Source organism: Narcine bancroftii, chromosome 7 (assembly GCF_036971445.1).
Source record: "Narcine bancroftii isolate sNarBan1 chromosome 7, sNarBan1.hap1, whole genome shotgun sequence".
In the NCBI taxonomy this organism is placed as follows: Eukaryota; Metazoa; Chordata; class Chondrichthyes; order Torpediniformes; family Narcinidae; genus Narcine; species Narcine bancroftii.
In genome coordinates, this window is record NC_091475.1 from 27,181,374 (window position 1) to 27,201,868 (window position 20,495).

General features: G+C 42.3%; 1 protein-coding gene across 5 annotated transcripts in view; it reads right to left on the minus strand.

The window, feature by feature from the left end:
• Positions 1–7,237: 7,237 nt before the first annotated feature.
• Positions 7,238–20,495, minus strand: part of mab21l3 (mab-21-like 3) — a 73,004-nt gene continuing 59,746 nt past the window's right edge. For 4 of the 5 annotated variants that reach the window (XM_069889233.1, XM_069889237.1, XM_069889236.1 and 1 more), the window contains 2 exons: positions 13,594–13,788; positions 11,255–12,647 (listed from right to left, as the gene is read on the minus strand). In XM_069889233.1, the coding sequence (XP_069745334.1) occupies positions 12,414–12,647; positions 13,594–13,788 (429 nt within the window). In that variant the 3' untranslated portion in view covers positions 11,255–12,413. Of the gene's footprint in view, positions 8,009–11,254; positions 12,648–13,593; positions 13,789–20,495 lie in introns of those variants that run through there. The other variant, XM_069889235.1, reaches the window with a different exon arrangement.

Here is a 20,495-nt window from a genome sequence, read left to right on the forward strand (position 1 = left end):
TTCTACCACATAGGCTGAGATTTCCGCTCCTACTCAGGCGATCGAGGTTGCCGCTCCTGCCCAGTAGGCCGAGGTTGCCGCTCCTGCCCAAAAGGCTGAGGTTCCCACTCCTGCCCAGTAGGCCGAAGTTTTTTAAAACTCTTCTTTTACTTGCTTAATTTACAACTTCATTACTTGGCGATTGAGATGTTGCTGGGAGGCAAATGGGGGGGTGGGGTGGGGTGGGGGGGGGGACACATATGCACGATATACCATAAAACCATTAAAATGTGGCTAAAAAAAGGGGGGGACTCACTTATTCGCTGAAATATACGGTAACTATCAATTCCATTAAAAAGTGTTCACATATTTTCCCATTTAGCCAAAATAGAATTTCTAATGAAGAAAAGTAATTAACAAGTGTTAACAAGTCCTGTCAGCAAAACACCCTTAATATTGTTCATATAATTCTATTGCAAATAAACGTATAGTTAATTAATTATTTTTCAAAGGGGGCTCAAATTGTTGGAAATCTCTTCCCTCTGAAGACAATACATACTAATGGGAATGTCAGCAAATGAAAATCTCACAGATTTAACATTTAAAGCAGCTCTGAGTCAGAGTGTTGCCCAGATTGGATGATGAGGTAATGCCGGGCTCTTGGTTCTTGTCAGTAGTTACCAGAATAGGATTTTATAACACTCAAATGTGGCTTTTTGCTCTCATCAATTTTCTCCTCTTACGTTGCTTGAAAAAGCTGCGGATGTACTTTTCCTGTATTATTAAAACTGTAAATTGCCAAGTGATGTCAGTTAAGCATGAATGGTGACACTGCAATTGTGGTTCCATTCTGCGAGGAATAAAGAATGCAAGTTTTTTAGCAAATTATTATTCAGTTAACATCTCTGCACAGACTCATCGGAAGTAATTTAACAGTGGCATGGTCTGACTCAGGCTCTTGCACAGCGATCTTTCCTTTTCCTGTCTTCTTCTCAGCCATACCACTTCCATTCTATCACAGTAACTGCACAGCCAATCTGGATCTCACAACCCTGTTAGATAAGCAAAACATGCTGTGATTTCAACAGGATCTAAACACTCACTGTTACAATAACTGTGCTTTAAATTTTAAATTTGGACATACAGCACGGTACAGCCCCTTTTGACCCACAAGCTCATGCTGCCCAAATACACCCAATTGACCTGCGAGCCCCAGTGCATTTGGAACGGTGTGGAGGAAAGCCACGCAGACACGGGAGAGTGTACAAACTTCTTCCAGACAGCGTGGGATTTGAACCTGGTCCAGGTCACTGGCACTGTAACAGAGTTGCACCAACCGCTCTGCTAACTGTGCCGCCGTCTTCGCCCCCATCTCCTTTCTTCTAGTTCTGGCTCTCTCTCTCCCCTTTTTCTCTCTGTTTCCTTTCACAGAGCCAAAACCTATTCTCTTCTCTTATCGTATCCAATGAACACCTTTGTCAGTTGGTTTGGACTTCTCCCCCTCCCATTCTTCCCCCTTTCTTTACCCAGTCTTTAATTCAGATGGCTGTCTTTTTTCCTTGAGGAAGAGCTCAGGCCTGAAACATCTTTACCTCTTAGAACCGCTGGGAGATCAGCTGAATTCCTCCAGCATTTTTTGTGCTTTGATTCTTAGCATCAGTTCTGTTCTTGAACAGGAAACAATAGATACGGGAAATGTTGTGAAAGTCAGGGGCAACAATGGAGAGAAAAAGAGTTAATGTTTCAGTTCTGACACAAGGTTATCAACTTGGAATATTAGTGCTGTTTCTCTCTACTTGGCATCCTGAGTAATTCCAGCAAGTTTAGTTCACACTTTCCAGCACCTACAGTATTTGGCTTTTCAATTTCAGTAAATGTTTGTGACTTCAGTTGCATGATCCCATATTGATTAGACAGGATTAAACCTCTAGAGTGCTTTCTCCTTTAAATATAACATCATCAGTCTATTGATCAGTTGTCCTCACTATTTGCATATCTTTTACTCTCCTCCACTTCAGCTACCTATGTACATGTTTTGTCCAACTTGTTTTGCAATTTCAGAACTGTCACACACACACACACACACACACACACACACTCTCTCTCACACACACACACACACACACACACACACTCACACACACACACTCTCTCTCACTCACACACACTCACACACACACTCTCTCTCTCACACACACATACACTCTCACACACACTCTCTCACACACACACTCTCACACACACACTCTCTCACACACACATTGACACACACACACTGACACACACACTCTCTCACACACACACACTCACACACACACTCTCTCACACACACTCTCACACACACACATTCTCACACACACACTCTCACACACACACTCACACACACATTCTCACACACACACACACTCTCACACACACACATTCTCACACACACACACTCTCACACACACTCTCACACACACATTCTCACACACACACTCTCACACACACACTCTCACACACACACACATACACACACTCACACACACTCTCTCACACACACACTTTCTCACACACACACTCTCACACACACACTCTCACACATACACTCTCTCACACACACACACTCTCTCTCTCTCTCACACACACACACACACACACACACACACATACACACACACACACACACACCCTCAGTGGCAGATGCAACCATTCTGTGTTTTGGTAACAAGCAACATCAAACATATTGGCCATGTGATTATTGAACTGATGGTCTAAAGTAAATGGAGATTGGCATAGAAAACAGCGGGCAAGTTGATTCAGGAAGACAGATGTGACCCACCTCCATGGAGAACGCAGGGTTATCGCCAGAATTTCAGTTTGACCAGTTAGAAAGAGGCAAGTCCCGACCAAACTCATTGGTAGATGCAGTAAAAACACAGAAATACTGGTGGAACTCATCAGGTCTCGCAGCTGTATAACAGTTATTACAGGCCTTCTTCAAGGTACGAGTTAAAAGCAGGCAGGCGTCTGAATTAAAAGTCTGGGGAGAAGGAAGGAAAGGTCTGGGGTAGGAACACAGACCAATGGACAAGAGGTGATAAAACAGACAAATGGATAGGAAGACAGGAGAGGAAAGGTGAGAATTAATTGTGGGAAGGGGTGACTGCAAAGCTGGAGTAAAGGAGACAGTTAAAGGAAAAGAGAAATAGCATAAAACTGGGGGAGGGGATTTTATACCACTACTACCTTTTTTAAACAAGGGGACTAAATTTATAATTCTCCAATCCTCCAGCATCTCCCCCCACCCCCCCACCCCACCCGCAGCCAAAGAGGACTATCTGTTCCCTCACTTCCCAGAGCAACGTGGGCTAGATTGTATCTGGCCCCGGGGACTTATCAATCTTGAAGTTTTTAAGAAGATCCAACGCTTCATTTTCCTTAATTTCCACATTGTTCAACACGCAGGTCTGTTCTATCCCGACCTCACCCTGATAAAGGTCCTTTTATCTTGTGAATGCTGAAGCAAAGTATTCATTGAGGCACCTCCTCTGCCTCCAGGCACATGTTGTCTCCTTTATCCTATAGCAGCTCCACTTTCATTCTCGTCACCTTTCAGTTCTTCACATTCCATCTTGTCTGCTTTTATCCTTTTCCATCGCTATGCTAAGGGAGTTGAGCTCACTCTCACCAAAATGCTCCCCACTGAGAGGTCTGTCACCTGACCATCATCCAGAATTAGATCCACCTCTCGTGGTCTGGTCCACTGGTGTCACTGGGAGGTGCAGGGGTGTGGACCACACTGGGTGATACCATCAGAGGGGGTGACACCAAAATGATTGTCTATAAAATTTTTGTAGTGTTTCAGCAGAAATTTATTTTTTATAAAAATATCCCTGTCGTTAGTTAAACAAAAACATCTTTCGTAAGCCCATCTTACATGTATCAATATAATGGACCTCCAAAGCTAAAACTCTATGCTAATTTACTTTTTGAACCTTCTAATGCATTGTAGAATTACAACTACCAGGCATTGATCCACAGAGCTCCTCCCCCTTCCCCGCTCAGCACCACCATCCCAGATTCCACTGGGCTGGATCATATTCTGTGTCAAGAATCCATCTTGAACACAATGACAAATTCAATTCCATCCATCCCTCTTGCAGTCAGGAAGTGCCAATCAATATTCTGGAAGTTGAAGTCACCCATACCTACAACCCAGTACTTCCCCATTCCAACATCTGCCCCTTGGTGTCCTGAGGGCTATTTGGGGGGAGGGGCTCTAGACTATTCCCAGCACCATGGTTGCTCCTTCCTATTTCTGACTTCCACCCCCACTGACTCAGTGGTCACTCCCTCTTCAGCCTCCTCCCTTTCTATAGCCATGACTATTAATGACACCCTCCCCCCTTACCTCCCATCCTATTCCTTTTAAAACATTTAAACCCCAGTACCCGCATCAGCCAATCCTGTCCTTCCTCCAGCCAAGTCACTGTTATTGTGTTGTTATGCATTTAAATAAGAACCAAATTTCCCAGCATGTAATGTACAAAGAACTGAATGCCAATATTAAAGGAGAACATGATCAGATTCTGTCCAGGGATGAAATTACAAGCAAGATGGCTGGTGCAAAGTTTTTCCCTAAATTGGATGCATCCCAAGGCTTCTGGCAAATAAAACCGCATGAATATAGCACAAAATACTGTACATTTAATACATTGTTTGGCCGATACTCCTGTCTGAGGATGCCTTTTGAAATTTCTTCAGCTCTAGAAGTATTCCACAGGACAATGGATCATAGAAGCATAAATAGGGTATGTGTGTACATGGATGACATGATCCTATGGGAATCCACACAAAAACAACTCAATGAAAGGCTCGTCAAAGTTCTACAACACATCCAGATGTAAGGATTAAAGTTAAACAGAGAAAACTGCCAGTTTGGTGTGAAGGAAATCGCCTTTCTGGGAGATAAATTGACAGAGGCAGGTGTGGAGCCTGACAAGAGCAAGTAAAAGCAATTTTAAAGATGCCCAGACCCACTGACAAAAAAAAGGGAATATTGATAGTGATGGGAATGACCATTTTCATTGGTAAATTCATACCAAACCTGTCTTCCAAAACAATTTACCTAACGAAGTTGTTACAGGACAGACAACCACAAGGAAGAATGGGGATGACTGAAGACCATTCTAACTACAGATCCAATGCTTTTGATATTCTTTGATATATCCAGAAGGGCAAAAATATATACGGACGCTTCAAAAGATGAAATAGGTGCTGTGGGAGAAGATTGGAGGCCAGTAGCATACGTATCAAAGACAATGACAACATCTGAATGTCAATATGCACAGATCGAGAAGGAGTGTCTAGGTCTGGTCTATGGACTCAGGAAATTCCACAGTATGTGTATGGTCTACCAACATTCGTGGCAGAGACCGACCACAAGCCATGAATACAATAATCAAGAAAAATCTCAGTGAAATGTCACCGAGAATGAAGACTTCTAATGAAGCTACAACATTATTACTTTGAATTGTTGTACACACCAGGGAAACTTATTGTGTTATCCCGGGCAACAACGCAGAGTGAAGCACACAATGAGAGTTCCACAGAGACAGATGTGAATCTCCATGTGAATCTGATCACTGAATCTCTTCCCATATCTGACAGGTTCTGTCCTTCATGCTGTTTGCTTAGTTAATAAATCTAGTTGTTTTAAAAAGAACCCTGTTTTTATTGTAATAGAAAAAAACATCATAACCACCCCCCCCCCCACCCCAGCAAACCTGCCTGTCAGAATATTGGTCCCTTTCCACTTCAGGGGCAGCCCGTCCTTTTTGTACAGGTCAGTCCTTCCCCAGAATAGATTCCAATGATCCACAAATTTGAACCCTTAACCCCTGCACCAACAGTTCAGCCATGTAATCTGCCACAACTTCCTATTCCTACCCTCTCTGGTGCGTGGCACCAGCAGCAATCCCAAGATTAACACCCTTGAGGTCCTGCTTTTTAACTTCATTTCTAACTCTCTATATTCCCTCTTCAGGACCTCACCACGTGGATCATGACATCTGGGGCTGTTCCCCCTCCCCCTCCAAAATGCTATGAACTTGATCAGAGACATCTCTGACCCTGACGCCTGGGAGGCAACATACAATCCGGGAGCCTTGATCTCGTTCACAGAATCAGTACGTTGCTGGGTTCACGTAGTAGATGGTGGAGGATGATCTGTACGATGTGGAGGCGAGCAGGTTGGTAAGTGATGACGAGGGAATCCCGTCCTTATTGCACATGGAGGTGGAGGGCAACAGGGCAGATGCGTGGGTAATGGAGGCTATGCGGGTGAGAGCCCCAATTGATGGTAGTACAGGGAATGCCATGTTTTCTAAAGAAGGACATCTCTGATGATCTGATATGTACAATCTCATCCTGGGAGCAGATGCGACGGAGATGGAGGAATTGTGAGAAAGGAATGGAATCCTTGCAGGGGACAGGGTGAAGAGGTGTTGTCAGCGTAGCCGTGGGAGTTGGTGGGTTTGTAGAAAAGGTCAAAAGTTTGTCTCTGTAGTCCTGTAAATTTAAAAAGATTCTCTAGAAACTTGGCTAATGCATGTCTAAACTCTGGCCTAAAGCACCATCTACTGGAAAGATAAAATAAAGCAGTTCAGTGTGAAGGAAAATTGTTTCTTCAGAATAAATAAAGGGAAAGGTTCCATTATTGTCACATTACACCTCATTTAGAAGGTAACATACATGAAATTCTTTATGTTTTGTCTACCATGAGGCAGGCAGAATCGCCACTTTTCCCAGAAACCTACAGCACCTGATGTTCCTCGAAGGTCTCCCCTCCAAGTACTGACCAGTCCCAAGACTGCTTAGCTTCCAAGATCAGACAATCTCAGGCGTATCAGACTATTAGGTGCTATACTTTTATACAGGTACGCAGTTCCTAGAACTAATAGTTCCAGAATTTAACGTAAAAAAAAGACATTCATTCATCTTTGACAGGCGTGGTTTAGCTTGTATAGAGAGCACTAGGTGAGTGGGTATTCTACATGGATTGGTGTGGCCAGTTGGAGATCTATCTGATTTTAATGATTGGGCAATTCCTCACAGACCTTTATTGGTCCCAAGACCATCCATCTTTACTGGTCAGGAAACTGTCATCAGACCTGCACCTACATTGTTGAGTGAAGATACAACCACAGTCAGCAAGCATTTTGCTCCCTGCAGCCTTTAAGATAAAATACAGCAGGAAGAAACAGATTATGTTGGGTCATATGAGATACATTTATTTAATTCTTTACATGCATCTTTAATTCTACATGACCTTTTTTCTTCATTTGGGTGTTGTTTTATCTGAAATAAGAGTCATTGGTGTCTGCACTACATACCCGACAGAAATTCCCCATCTCCTCCATATTAGTACCTTGAAAACTGCTTACAGGTACAAGCTGCAATAAATTAAGAGGCAACTTTAGTTTCATTGTTCTTGTACAGCGCCATCAGTCTGGTTCTGTGCTTTGTGCAATGAACTAAGTAAGCTGCATTGGAAGTTATTATGTGCCTCCAGTTTTACACCAATGGTTATTTACATCGACCGCGAGAACTCTTCTTCATTCCTGATAAATAGAAAATAAGCCATGAAGGTGTTTCCTGTTGTAGAATTCCAACAAATATCATCAGGTTTAGTCCATTTTTCATGATCTCTATTCTTAATGTTCCCAAGTTATTACATTAGATGAATTGGATTAACCCATATTTTACATGTGGAGATTGAATATGGAACAACCAATGATTTATATGGATTTATAAAAGCTCTTTGGAATAGGTTTGGCTTCTTTTAATGGGACCACCTCAGTCACATCTGTGGATCCATGAGTGCGGTGAAGCTACACTCTGGCCTGATACAGCTGAGAACCTCTTTAGAAAGTGCAGCCACTAAGAATGCTTGTGGCACAATGACAACTGACAAGTTGTTTCATGCTTTAATGTTGTTTTCCAACTTTTCCAATGCACACTAAATTCTCTCACGGTAATGCTTCGGCTGCAACAGAGAAAGAAAGATGTGATGAAATAGAAGCTTGTTGCTTAAAAAGAATGAATTTTTTTCTTGCTCTTAAAGGAAAACAACTTATTGTAAAAAGTATGTGTTGGAGGCAAAAAAAACCTGAAAAGGAAGCATTTTTCTCCTGATCTGCCAGATCAACGCTCAGGAGCTTAATTATCCATTCTGCGAGGGTCATTGACCCCACTGCAAATTTATCTCATTATTTTCCCTGTCTCCATTGGGCATGTGGGATGAAGTCTAGATCCTTATGTTAACACTTGGAATTGGAATGCATCTTTCAAAACAAAATGAGGACCATGGAATAAATTGTGTCAATGTGATTATCAATATTTTATCACTTGGGCATCAAAGATCAGCCATGCTTCCACGGAAGTATGGACACCTTTCTAAGGGTCCAATTATAATGGTGTTGAATCATGTTAACAGATTTATAGCATGATTATAGTGAAGGAAAAGGCCATTCAACCCATCATGTCTGTACCTACTCTCTTCCAGAATCCATCTGTTGGCCCTTTACCTTGCTTCACAAACATTTCGAAACCATATATTATTCAATTCCCCTTTGAACACCATAGTAGAACCTACTGCGCCTCTGCCGGCAGTGCATCCAGATTCCAACTACGACACTGAAAGGCTTTTCTCATGTCCCCCTTGCTCTCTTCCCCCTTTATTTTATACCTGTATCTTCTAGTCCAATGCTTCCACTAACGGGAACTTTTATCATTAATTTTCACTGTGTCTCTCCCCCTCCACCCAGTGCCTGCTGTTGCAGAGCCAAATTTGATTTTGGTAATGAGTACTAAACTGTTTAAGAAAAGTAAGAGAGAATCCTGAGAATTATAGACCAGTTAGTCTTACATCAGTGGTGGGCAAACTATTGGAAAAGGTCTTAGAGACAGGATTTACAAGAAGCATAGTCTTCTCGGGGACAGTCAGTGTGGTTTTCTGAGGGGCCTCATGAGCCTAATTGAGTTTTTCAAGGCAGTGACCAAAAACGTTGATGAAGATAAGGTGGTGGATATTGATTTTAGTAAGGCATTTGACAAGCTCCCACATGGTAGACTTATTCAGAAAATCATGAGGCCTGGGATCCAAGGAACCCATGCCTCATCAGCAAGTGACATTCAGCCCAATGAGTTTCTACCAGAATTTCCTTATAGGTGTACAGAGGTGCCTATGCTCAGGTCAAGAAAATACTCCAAAGGGTTGTTAACTCAGGCTACAACATCAGAGGCACTAGTCTTCACCCCATCGATGGCATCCACAAGAAACAATGTCTTAAGAAAACAGCCTCTTTCTTCAAGGACCATTACCACCCAGGCCATGCCCTCTACACACTGCTGCCTGAAGATGAGCACTCAGTGGCACAAAGATGGCTTCTTCCCCACTGCCATCAGATTCCTTTTTTTGTCTTTTCCTTGCACTATTTTTATTAATTTTGTAATTTATATAAATGTTTGCACTGTGATGTTGTGCCAAAATAACGAATTTCAGGACATGTTCATGATAATAAATTTTGATTCTGCTACTGGAGTGGTTTCCCTCTGACTTGGACTGCATATTCCAGCAAAAGATCCGATGCCTCACCATTGGTTCTCTGGGCTTGTGCTGGCATGTGTTCTCCTCTTGGCAGTCATGGTAACAACATTTTAATTAATAGAGTGTTCATCATTTTGCTAAGACTGCCATCAAAGCAGTTTTGGTGCCACAAAATTTTAAAATTGAGAGACCCTACCATGACTGCCAAGAGGAGAGCACATGCCAGCACAAGCCCAGAGAACCAATGGTGAGACAAGATGAAGATGTAAATGTGATCAGATGGTGGACATCTGATCTTTTGCTGAAATATGCAGTCTGACAGAGTGAAACCACTCATCAACCACATTCTACCAGAGTGATGATGAGGACATTTCATTTAGAGTCTAGACTCAGTCTAACCTCCACAGTGTGTCACATTACAATACACATTTTATGAGTGTAGGATTTTGAGATGTAGCAAAGCATCAGTTAGATGCGTCTGTGTTGTTCTGGATAACCGGTCATATCTCGGAATGGACGCACGTTGCCATCGCGTACTTACCTTGTTAGTCGGCATCCCGGGATCCGTAGGCTGGGCGTAGCCATCATGGCTCCTGAGCGCATGCACGAGAGTTAAGAGCCCTCACGACATTGAATTTGTACCTTTAACTCTCACGCATGCGCCAACCGAACTCCAATACACAATCCACCGTGCATGCACCAACCGAAGACTTGTGCATGCTCGCAGGAATCAATATGGCTGCAACCAGCCTACGGGCCTCAGGATGCGACCAACAAGGTAAGTATGCACATTTTGGCTCTTACATGCCCTGTATTCCTGTTATATATTGTCAAATACAACATAAACCGCGTCAATTTTATATTTTTCTCTTTTAAAAAAATTAAGTCGTATGTGTGGATGGATGCAAGTCACTTAGGTTGCAAGTCAGGAAGTACCTGAATAGGTTTCAATCCATACATGCTGTTGTTTCACTGCAATTAAAAAAAAAACTGGATAGCATTTTTAACAATTGTATCCAAGAAAGATCCTAAATTGCAGAGTAACTGATCTAGGATGGAAGGTTTAGAAAGAGTACAGAATGCAGATTTTAAGAACCTATACCATTTCAGTCCAAATCCTTCGGTGAATTCTGACATGATCAAATCAGTTTTCAGTAAGGATTCTGATAATCTGCTATCTTGCTTTCCTGATTCTGTTTCCAATGGTCCCTTTAAACTCACTCGTGGATTTGCTTCCTCTCTGCTCCTTTTAAACTTACTGGCCTGGTCTCCTACTCGCTGGATCCAATTTCCACAGTCTCTTGAATTGCATGGGCTTCTCTGGAAAATTTAATATTTAAAATAAAAGTGAACCTGAAGAAAGTCTGCCAGTCAGGTCAAATCAAAGTCCTCAAGGTGTCAGATTAACTGAGTTTTTACTGTTGTTGGCAGAAGGTGCTGGAAGGGCATGGAAGGACATTTGTTCTTTAATTATTTCAGTCTACAAATAGATCTAGTAGGCACAAGTTAGACAGGAATGCCTTCATTTAAAAGGTTACATACCTGAAATCAATTACCTTAAGCAAAAACTTATAAATTGAAAAGTAGCTTCCTATTAGTTTAAATAAATCTGTTGCAATCCAAAGTTCAAGGATTTTTGAAAAAAAAATCCTAAACATTAAAAAATATACCAAAAGGAGCATCTGAAAAATACAATTTTATTAACATGTTCTCATGGGATAATCTAGAACAGTTTCAAAGGGCTCACGCATTTAAAACAGAGATGAGATGAGGCTTTAGCGTGAACTCTTTCCTAAAGGCCAGTGAAAGCAGAGGGTGAAATGAAAGGTCACTACAAGCAAACAGATCAGCCAGGATTTTATTAATGAGGAATAGGCTTGAGGTACTGAGTGATCTACTCTGGTTTCTAATTCGTGCCTTTGCATGTAATTGAGAGTGACATCTTTGCATAAGCAGTTAATTGCTGCTGGTGACAGGTTGGTGGGTGTGGTGATGAATCTAAACTTCATAAAATCTGTGATTTTAATGGTGAACGGGATAAAGAAGATGTCAATAGAAATTGACATTCTGTTTTTTATTTGACAAAGTACCTTGTAGCATAGGATAGCACTTTCCATCATGCAGCCATGTCTAATGTCACATTGCTCAGTGGGATTTGCAGCTTAAAAGATGTCTATCATTTGATGTAGAGCATCGAGTCAAACAGCAGATGCCCTTTGGCCGAACTTATCCATCTTCATGCCCCATTCTCATTTGCCTGCATTAGGCCCACATCTTTCTATGTCTTGCCTATTCAATGCCTGTTTAAATGTCTCAAGTGTAATGAATGTATCTGACTCAGCCACCACCTCTGTCAACACATTCCATTTATCAATCACAATGTGCAAAACAAACCCTATCACTCAGATATCCTGTAAAACTCCTTCCTCTAAATCTATCCCCTTTTGTATTGATACCTCTCCTATGGGGGAGAAAAAAATCTGACCATCCATTGGGAATTTTTTTGTTACATCCAATTTACAACCTCGTATTACCTTGTTTATTCTATCAGTCATATTTTCTTTGCCATGTTGCCACAGACCATCTACAAAAACCCACGGACCACCTGAAGTCTGCAAAAATACTGAATATGTGGGTGGCAAAATACTGTGTTTGGTTCTTCATTAAAATATTGGAAAGAAATCTGGCACAAATATTTGTGCAAATAGCTATACTTTGGAGGATACCCTACTCATACGCTTCTCAGTAACTCCCCTCAATTTTAAGAATGGTAAAAAGGTCGGGTTTCCATATTCAATGCACAGGATCCTGCCATCTGTGAACTAAAAAAACTCCATTGAATTCAATGGAAGCACACACCAGGGTTCATTAAGAAGTCATTAATTTTCTGAGATGTTATATCCAGTTCATTTGTGTTGGCATATTTAAACAGGTTGTAGCTCTTTACAAAGTAATGGCGCAGGTATCTCTGCAGCACACATTTCTGAAGTTTCTTTACCAACCGCAGAAAGCATTTCTGGAAATTTTTCCAATCTTTAGCACGCGGATATTTCTCACAGGTCCAAAACAACAGTGTCTGGAAAGAGAAAAGAAGGCAATTACTTCCTTATCAATTAAGTTCTTTTCCTGTTTAGAACTGATAAGAGAGCTCATTTTACCTGGGTTGTTGATCTGCATTTTGGTTCTCAGTGGCTAAATGCCAATTTCAAACACCTTCCTCCCATATCTCTCACTGAACAATAACATTTGGCGATTCTAATTCCACCAGCGATAAATGTAGTGAATAGAGTTAATTAATAGATAGATATAAAGTACATTTACTGCTGCTAAGTGGAGAGAATTGCAACGTAATCATCTCATCTCACAATCATGTGAAGGGAATAAAAGCAGAATGCCAGAGGCAGGCAGTTTTCATGGGCTGGAAGTTTCAGGTCAAGGAATACGAAAATTATTACAAGGTTTTAACAGTTTAGACAGGTGAAGAGGCCTGTCACCCTGTCCTTCCTTCCTGTCAACACCTTACAGAGGCAGACCTAAAGAACAACAATGCTTGAGGCCTACTTGAAACCAAATAGGAAATTTATTTTTAGTTGGAAACCAGTTTAGATTAGTGAGCACAGAGCTGGTGAGTAAAAGGAATGAATTTGTCTGCCATATCCTGTTTCTTCCAAGGTGGAGCAACCCAGATGAACTTTGAAAAATAGACTGAGATTAAAATGTAGATTGTCGGCAAAGAGGAAAGACAATGAGGCAAAAACCAAAGTTCAATGGAGAAGGTAACCAAGTGACCCAGACTAAAGACGGTCATTGCCAAAGTCCAAACTGAAGATGCAGGTAATGACTGGAATTTATTTTTGTCAATAACTCTGATAAATATGCACAATCAATAGTGGATCCAGCATGTTTAAGCTGAATTACCGTACTACTTACTCCCCATTCTTTGCCGTTCATGTGCGAGATCAAGACAATATTTTCAATACACACGTAGGCCAGCCAAAATCTCTGCAAATTGAAAATTTTACCTGGAGATGATAGGATGTAATGACTGGTTTATTTCCAAGACACCAGTGATCTTCCTTCAGCTTCCTGATGACTTGTAAACACTTTAGACGGCAGCCACCATCTTCATCCATATCCTCCAAGAGCTCCTGCTCTGCACGTGTGAATGAGAGCTGCCAGTGGTAATTTGATCTTGCCAGTAAATTGAATCCAAAAGACTGACAGAGGAGAAAGTAAAGGGATATTATACAGATAATAGTCTGTAAATAGACTGTATATATTAGACACACATACTCTTTCCCCCTCTACACAAAGCTACTATGTGACATTAAACATTGTTGCAATCAAGTAACACACTTGTGACCCCTTTTGTCTGCATTGTTTCATTATGGTTCATTAGAAGTTCCTCTGGAGGATTGAAAATATGGGCGAGAATTTTCTTTTTTAATGCAAATATAACAGTCATCAAGTCGATGTATTTTTCTTCCAAATTTCCACATGGACTTTCTGTAACTGCATTGCACAAAATCTGCAATGAACAGACTCAATTTGCCAAATGACCATTGTGCAGAGGTTGGTGGAGGAGTGGAATTCTCTCAAAAGGCCAATGTTACTTAAACGTTCTTAAGCCGAGTTGGACAGATTTTAATCTGTATGAACACGAAGGCATATGGAGATGAGAGGCTTGGAACTGGAATACCAGTTGGGGCAGCACGGTTCACGCAGTGGTTAGCACAAAGCCTTTACAGCAATTGGGACCGGACTGGGATTCGAATGTCTGTAAGGAGTTTGAACGTTCTCCCCGTGTCTGCGTGGGTTTTCTCCGGGGGCTCCGGCTTTCTCCCACCTTTCAAAATGTACTGAGGGTGTAGGTTAATGGGTGTAAGTTGGGCGGCACAGACTCGGGCAAAATGGCTGCATATCTAAATTTAAATTTAAATCTAGTTTCCTCTTATGTTCCAAAAATGTTTGGGTTAGTAGGTTAATTGGTCAGATAGTTGTATATGGGCATCGTGGGCCAGAAGTGCCTGTACTGTGTTGCATCTCCCAAATTAAATGAATTGAATAAGGGCTCAGGGTCAAGAGGTTGAATTACCTAATCTTATTTTAATGGGCTTCAAAATTCTGCACAACACTATATAAAAATGGTGGCGCTGGTGCCACTGCTGTATCGGCAGTGCCGCTGCTAGTGTAGACCCAGGGAGAATGGGGAGTGGAGACAGCATTCCCTGGAGTGCCAGTCCTAATGCTGTCATCTCTGGACAGGCTTTAAACGGCCTTTCAAAGGAGCTGATGGTGTTTTATTTTAAAATCCTGCGACAGCGGGGGTCCGGGGCGAAAACTGCGCCACCCGAGTTCGGCAGCAGCCACATAGGGGTGCAGACGACGGGGAATAGCGGAATGGCACGGGGCTCCAGCGAAAGGGAGAACACCCCAACCCCACTGAGAAGGAGAAGCAGAAGAGATGACCCTAAAGATGGTGACCGCGGCAGCGAACCAGTGGGGGAGTGGGTCCTGCAGCTGAAGGACACATATGAGCCACGAGCTGTTGGCGACGTGGGCGGGGAACCCACACAGGCTGCGGGCTGCTGACATCTTGACGTCAAAGGACTCAGACCAGGCTGTGGGCTGCTGGAGAGTGGCTCACGTGAACCAGGTCTCGGATCTAGGATTCGAGATGTTACTGAGGGAAAGGGGGGCTCCTGAAGGGCTCTGGATGCTCTCATTGTGTGGGAGGTTTGGATCTGGGCTCAGATTCTTGATGGATTGATCTGAACTGTAGTACTTGTGCAGCTGCAAAGGCTGCACAGTACTGGAGGCGAATCCAGGGACACTAGTGCCTCGGGGGGGGGGGGGGGGGAAATCACACTCTTTTGCTTCTCTTTCTCTGACGGTAAGGGGTGCTAATGCTAATAGCAAATCTTTTGGCATTTTCTACACAGAAACTTTGGAATTGTTCCAAAAATTAGCATCCTACCCTCTGGTGTGTCTCGATGTGGTCGTTTACACAGGGGCACTTTCCCACAGCCTTCCTGTGTTGCAGGCTTTGTCGGAGGGAGAACGTCGTACTCATTCGGCCTATTTCTTACGGAGTGGCTGCGGTCATTTCACACTGCAGCCACTCTATAAAAGTTTGTAGGGGTACAAGCGGAAAAATTACGGGATGGAATTTACACCACAAGTTCTATCCCAACATTTTTACACTGCCACTGACGGGAGCAGACATTTTCCTGAAATTTTCTGCTGTTCACTCGCTATGTTAAAAAGTGCCATTTGTCTTCCTAATGGCAGAACAACGGCAATTTTGTACAACTTCTTGTTTTATGACATGGCAATAAATAGTATCTGATCTGATAAAGACAGAGTAATTTCATATTACAATTAGACCTAACCAAAAGCAGAATGAATGAACAAGAATTTTCTATCAAATTAATAATCAGCTGAACATAATGCTTCCACAAATTATATTGCAGCTTCTGCTAACAAATAAACATCCTAAAGTTACTGCCTTAGTTGCTGTGGTCTAACAGTAGTTGTGTCATCGTTTCACCATTTGACTCTCCATTAAAATACTTTCAATGTATTTAAAACATTTTTAAAAACTATTCCAATCTTTTAATCCATTTTAGTTCCCTTTTGGTGATTGATTTATCAGGGAAAATCAGTCCCTCTAAAGCAGTGGTTCTCAACCTTTTTCCACTCACATTCCACTTTAAGTAATCCCTATGCCATAAGTGCTCTGGGATTATTAAGGAATTGCTTAAGGTGGGATGTGAGTGGGCAGGGAAGGTTGAGAATCACTGCTCTAGATCCAATTGTTACTGAAATATTTTGCTTGAGTAAAATTGTCATTGGCTCATTTCCTTTGGAGTTATGAAACCGTGCACATAACAAGTCAATTAAGTACGATTAAAACTGGGTATTCAAACTTTTTCTTTCCACTCACATACCACCTTAAGCAATCCCTAACTAATCACAGAGCACCTATGGCATAGGTAAAACAAGAAAATCTGTAGACACCATGGCTGAAGTAAAAACACAAATGCTGGAGAAACTCAGCAGGTCAAACAGTGTCCTTTATGTAGCAAAGGGAAAATACATACCCGACATTTCGGGCTTGAGCTTTTCATCAAAGTATGCTAAAATGTTGGCAGGCATCAGACAAAAGAGTTGGGGGGAGGCATGGTCACAAAGGCAGGAGGAGATAGGTGGAGAAGGGAGGCAGGGGACAACAGCATTTAATTTGTCATCCGCTGGACTGGTTTACTGCATCCGGTGCTCTCTTTGTGGGTTGTTCTAGATCAGAGAGACTGGGTGTAAATTGGGAGATCGCTTTGCTATGCACCTTCGCTCCATCCACAACAGTGATAGAGACCTCCCAGTGGCCAAACATTTCAGTTCTGTGTCACATTCCCACACTCAAATGTCTGTCCGTGGCCTCATGTACTATCCCACCAAGATCACCCGCAAATTGGAGGAACAGCAACTGATTTTCCGTCTGGGCACTCTCCAACCAGATGCCATTAACACTGACTTTTCTGGTTTCTGCTAATCTGCTCTCCTTCTCCCCCCCCACCTTTCCCCTTTCCAGTTCTCTTCCCTCCCTCCCCCCTCCCATTATGAAGCCATCCCTCCTCCCTTTGATCACTGCTGTCCCCTCCCTCCCTTCTCCACCCATCAGCTCCTGTCTTTGCGACCACCCCTCCCCCCCCCACTCTTTTGTTTGGATGCCTGCCGACATTTTCCCCATACCTTGATGAAGAGCTCAAGCCTGAAACGTCAGTTATGTATTTTTGCCTTTGCTACATCAAGGACACTGTGACCTACTATGCTTTTCCAGCTTTGTTTTTTTTAAACCTGAGGTAGAGGGATTCCTTAAGGTGTTATGTGAGCAGAGAGAGAAAGTTTGAAAACTGCTGCTCTAAAGTCCTGGATGTTCTTCAACCTTTTTTGTTTCCTATCTTTAAACTTTAGTGGTAAACGGGCACACTAACCTGTTAGTTCTTGTGTATGTTCAGCTCCCTTTTTACCTTTAGGCACAATAACTATCTCACACTTGCAGCAGCTGACTGGTTATTTTTTTCTTTAAACTGCAAATCAAATTTATGGCAAATCTAGTGGCCTGCTGCAAATCTAGTCAATCACTTCAACCCAGAAACAAGCTCACAGCTTTGTTGCTAGTTTACCATTTTCATCTGTGTGTATTGGAATCAGTTTTTTCTCAAGTTCCACTTGAACCTGATTTGTATAAAAATGCAAAAGAGAATAAACTACATTGTTCCCCTTCATTTTCATGTCAATTTTTGTCCTTTTGAATTGCCCAAGGACAAAAGTGCTAAATGCTTATTGTTGTCGTTAATTTCCCATTTCCCCTGGTGTTCAGTCTTCTTCATTCCTTTTCCAATTCCCATCACCCACACCTCACAGCACTTTGAGCAACTTCTGTTGGTGAGTTGAATTAATGGCGCAGGCCACAGTAAGGAGCATCAATTATCAGTGACACGTAACAATCTCTGGCATTGTTTAGCAGAGTGCTTTATAATCTTTGAATCACTTCCAACAAGCCCAAATCTATCCCATGGAATTGGGAGATTCTGGGGAATACCGGGACTCCAGCCAACCAGCTAGTGTACAAAAAAGTCTGCAGATTGTCGTACCATCCACAACTATTGGAGAAATTCAGCGGGTTCATGCAACATGGAAATGAAGCGCAGCTGACATTTCGGCCTGAGCCCTTTGCCATTGTAAGGGCTTGACGAAGGACTTGTGAGACTTTGGTTACCCTGTACTTCCTGTAAATGCTGTGCTTCTCCAGCACTTTTGTTTATTCGCCACATGCAGAATATATTACTTCTATTTGCTAATTACCAAAAATATTAACCAATAAAACCCCCTGTAATCACCAACAATCACCCCAGATAGGTTGGTGCACTGAGGTTGAATATACAATATATAATTCAGACACCCTGACTTAAAAACCATCTGACCCTCATGTGAATGTAACCCAGAAACATCTTTGTGGGTAATAACTGATTTTAATGGGACTTGATGGATTGCAATGGACACAGCTGGTGAAAGAGAATGAGAGAGTGGTAATTACACAGGTGTGAGAAGAGTTGGAAGGGAAGTGGAAGAAATAAGGTTGAAGGAGAATAGGGAAAGTACTGGGAAGGGAGGAGAGGATTAAGGAAAGGAAGAGGAAAGGGAGTTCTGAGGCAGGGGATCCAAATTAGAACCAATTCATCCCTCCCTTAGGAAGGGTATTTAGTGGACAGCCAGGCAATGAATAGCGTAGGGCAGCACGTTAGTAGAGGGTGGCAGAGTTGGCGTAGGGGTTAGTGCATCGTTATTACAGTGCCATGACCTGGGTTCGAATCTGGCGCTGTTGTATGTTTTCCCAGTGTCTGTGTGGGTTTCCTCCGGGTGCTCCGGTTTCCTCCCACCCGTCAAAAATATAGGGGAGTTGTAGCTTAATTGGGTGTATTTGGCCTGTTCCGTGCTGCATGTATAAATTTAAAATTAATTTACATTTAAAATTTAAATTAAAAAATTATTTTCAGCAAAGGCCACACTGATATGAGGGTGAAAGGTGCCAAGTCGTTTTGAAGGTGTATTTATAAATAGGCCTATATAGATAGCAGAGAGATACTTTTTTTCATTGACCAGGAACTGGGGAACATAGAATGAAGGCAATTGAAAATAAATATCAATAAAGAGGCAAGAGGAAAACAAAGCATCTGGTTAGGGTTTGGGTGGACTGCCAGATTTCAAAAGGGAATTGGATAGGTATCTGAAAGCAAGAGATCTGTAAGCTGTGGGGACAGAGTGGTGGACTGGAAGTAGCTAGACTGCTCTCACACAGAGTTATTGTTTGATCAATGGGTCAAATGGCCTGCTTCTATGCTGCAGCAACTCTACAATATTCTAAATATCAGGAACATTCCCAAAATAAACTAGGAAAGTATAAAGTATTCACTTTGGACACTACTTCTAGCGCAACACACAAACGTGCAGAAGAAACTCAGCAGGTCATGCAGCTTCCATACCAGGAAGCAAAGGGCAACCAGCACTTTGAGCCTGAGCTCTTTGCTTATTATGTTTTATGACCTGCTGAGTTTCCCCAGCACTCTCAGCTTCTGCTAACTGTCCTGTTTAAATAATTACCAGTGTTCTAAACTGTCATCACAGTGAGGTCAGGTTTTGGCCCTTGGCCTGCCTACTGGCCAGGACTGTTTACAAATGCAATTCACCCAGAAGGGTTCAGAAAAATAGCTTTTTCACCAACACTACAATCCTTATTGGCTCCACTGTTGAGGTCGTCAAGAGTATCAAGTTCCTTGGAGTGCACTGGGCACAGAATCTCACCTGGTAATTAACACCAGCTCCATAGATAAGAAAGCCCAGCAGCGTTTCTACTTCCTGCAAAGGCTGAGTTAAGTTCATCTCCCACCCTCCATCCTCACTACATTCTACTGAGCATGTATGGAAAGCATCCTGTGCAACTGTATCACTGTCTGGTTTGGAAGCTGTACCTCCTCGAACCACAAGACCCTGCAGATAGTGAAGTCAGCAGAAAAGATCACTGGGGTCTCTCTTCCTAAACTTACAACATTTGATGCAGGTGAAAGGCAATAAATATTGTGAAGGACTCCACACACCCCTCATGTAAACTATTCTCCCTTCTGCCATCTGGTAGGAGGTACTGCTGCACTCGGGTCCTTAAGTCCAGATTGGGCACAGTTTTCCCCGCAGGCCATTAGGTTCCTGAATTCCCAGAACATTTGGGGATAAGGGTACCATGGACTGTTACTGTATATGTCTTAATATTTTAAATGTGTTTAACTATTCTAACTTATATTTATGTAAATATGCTTCGTGGTCCCGGAGAAACGCTATCTCATCTTTACCATGTGAGTATGATATG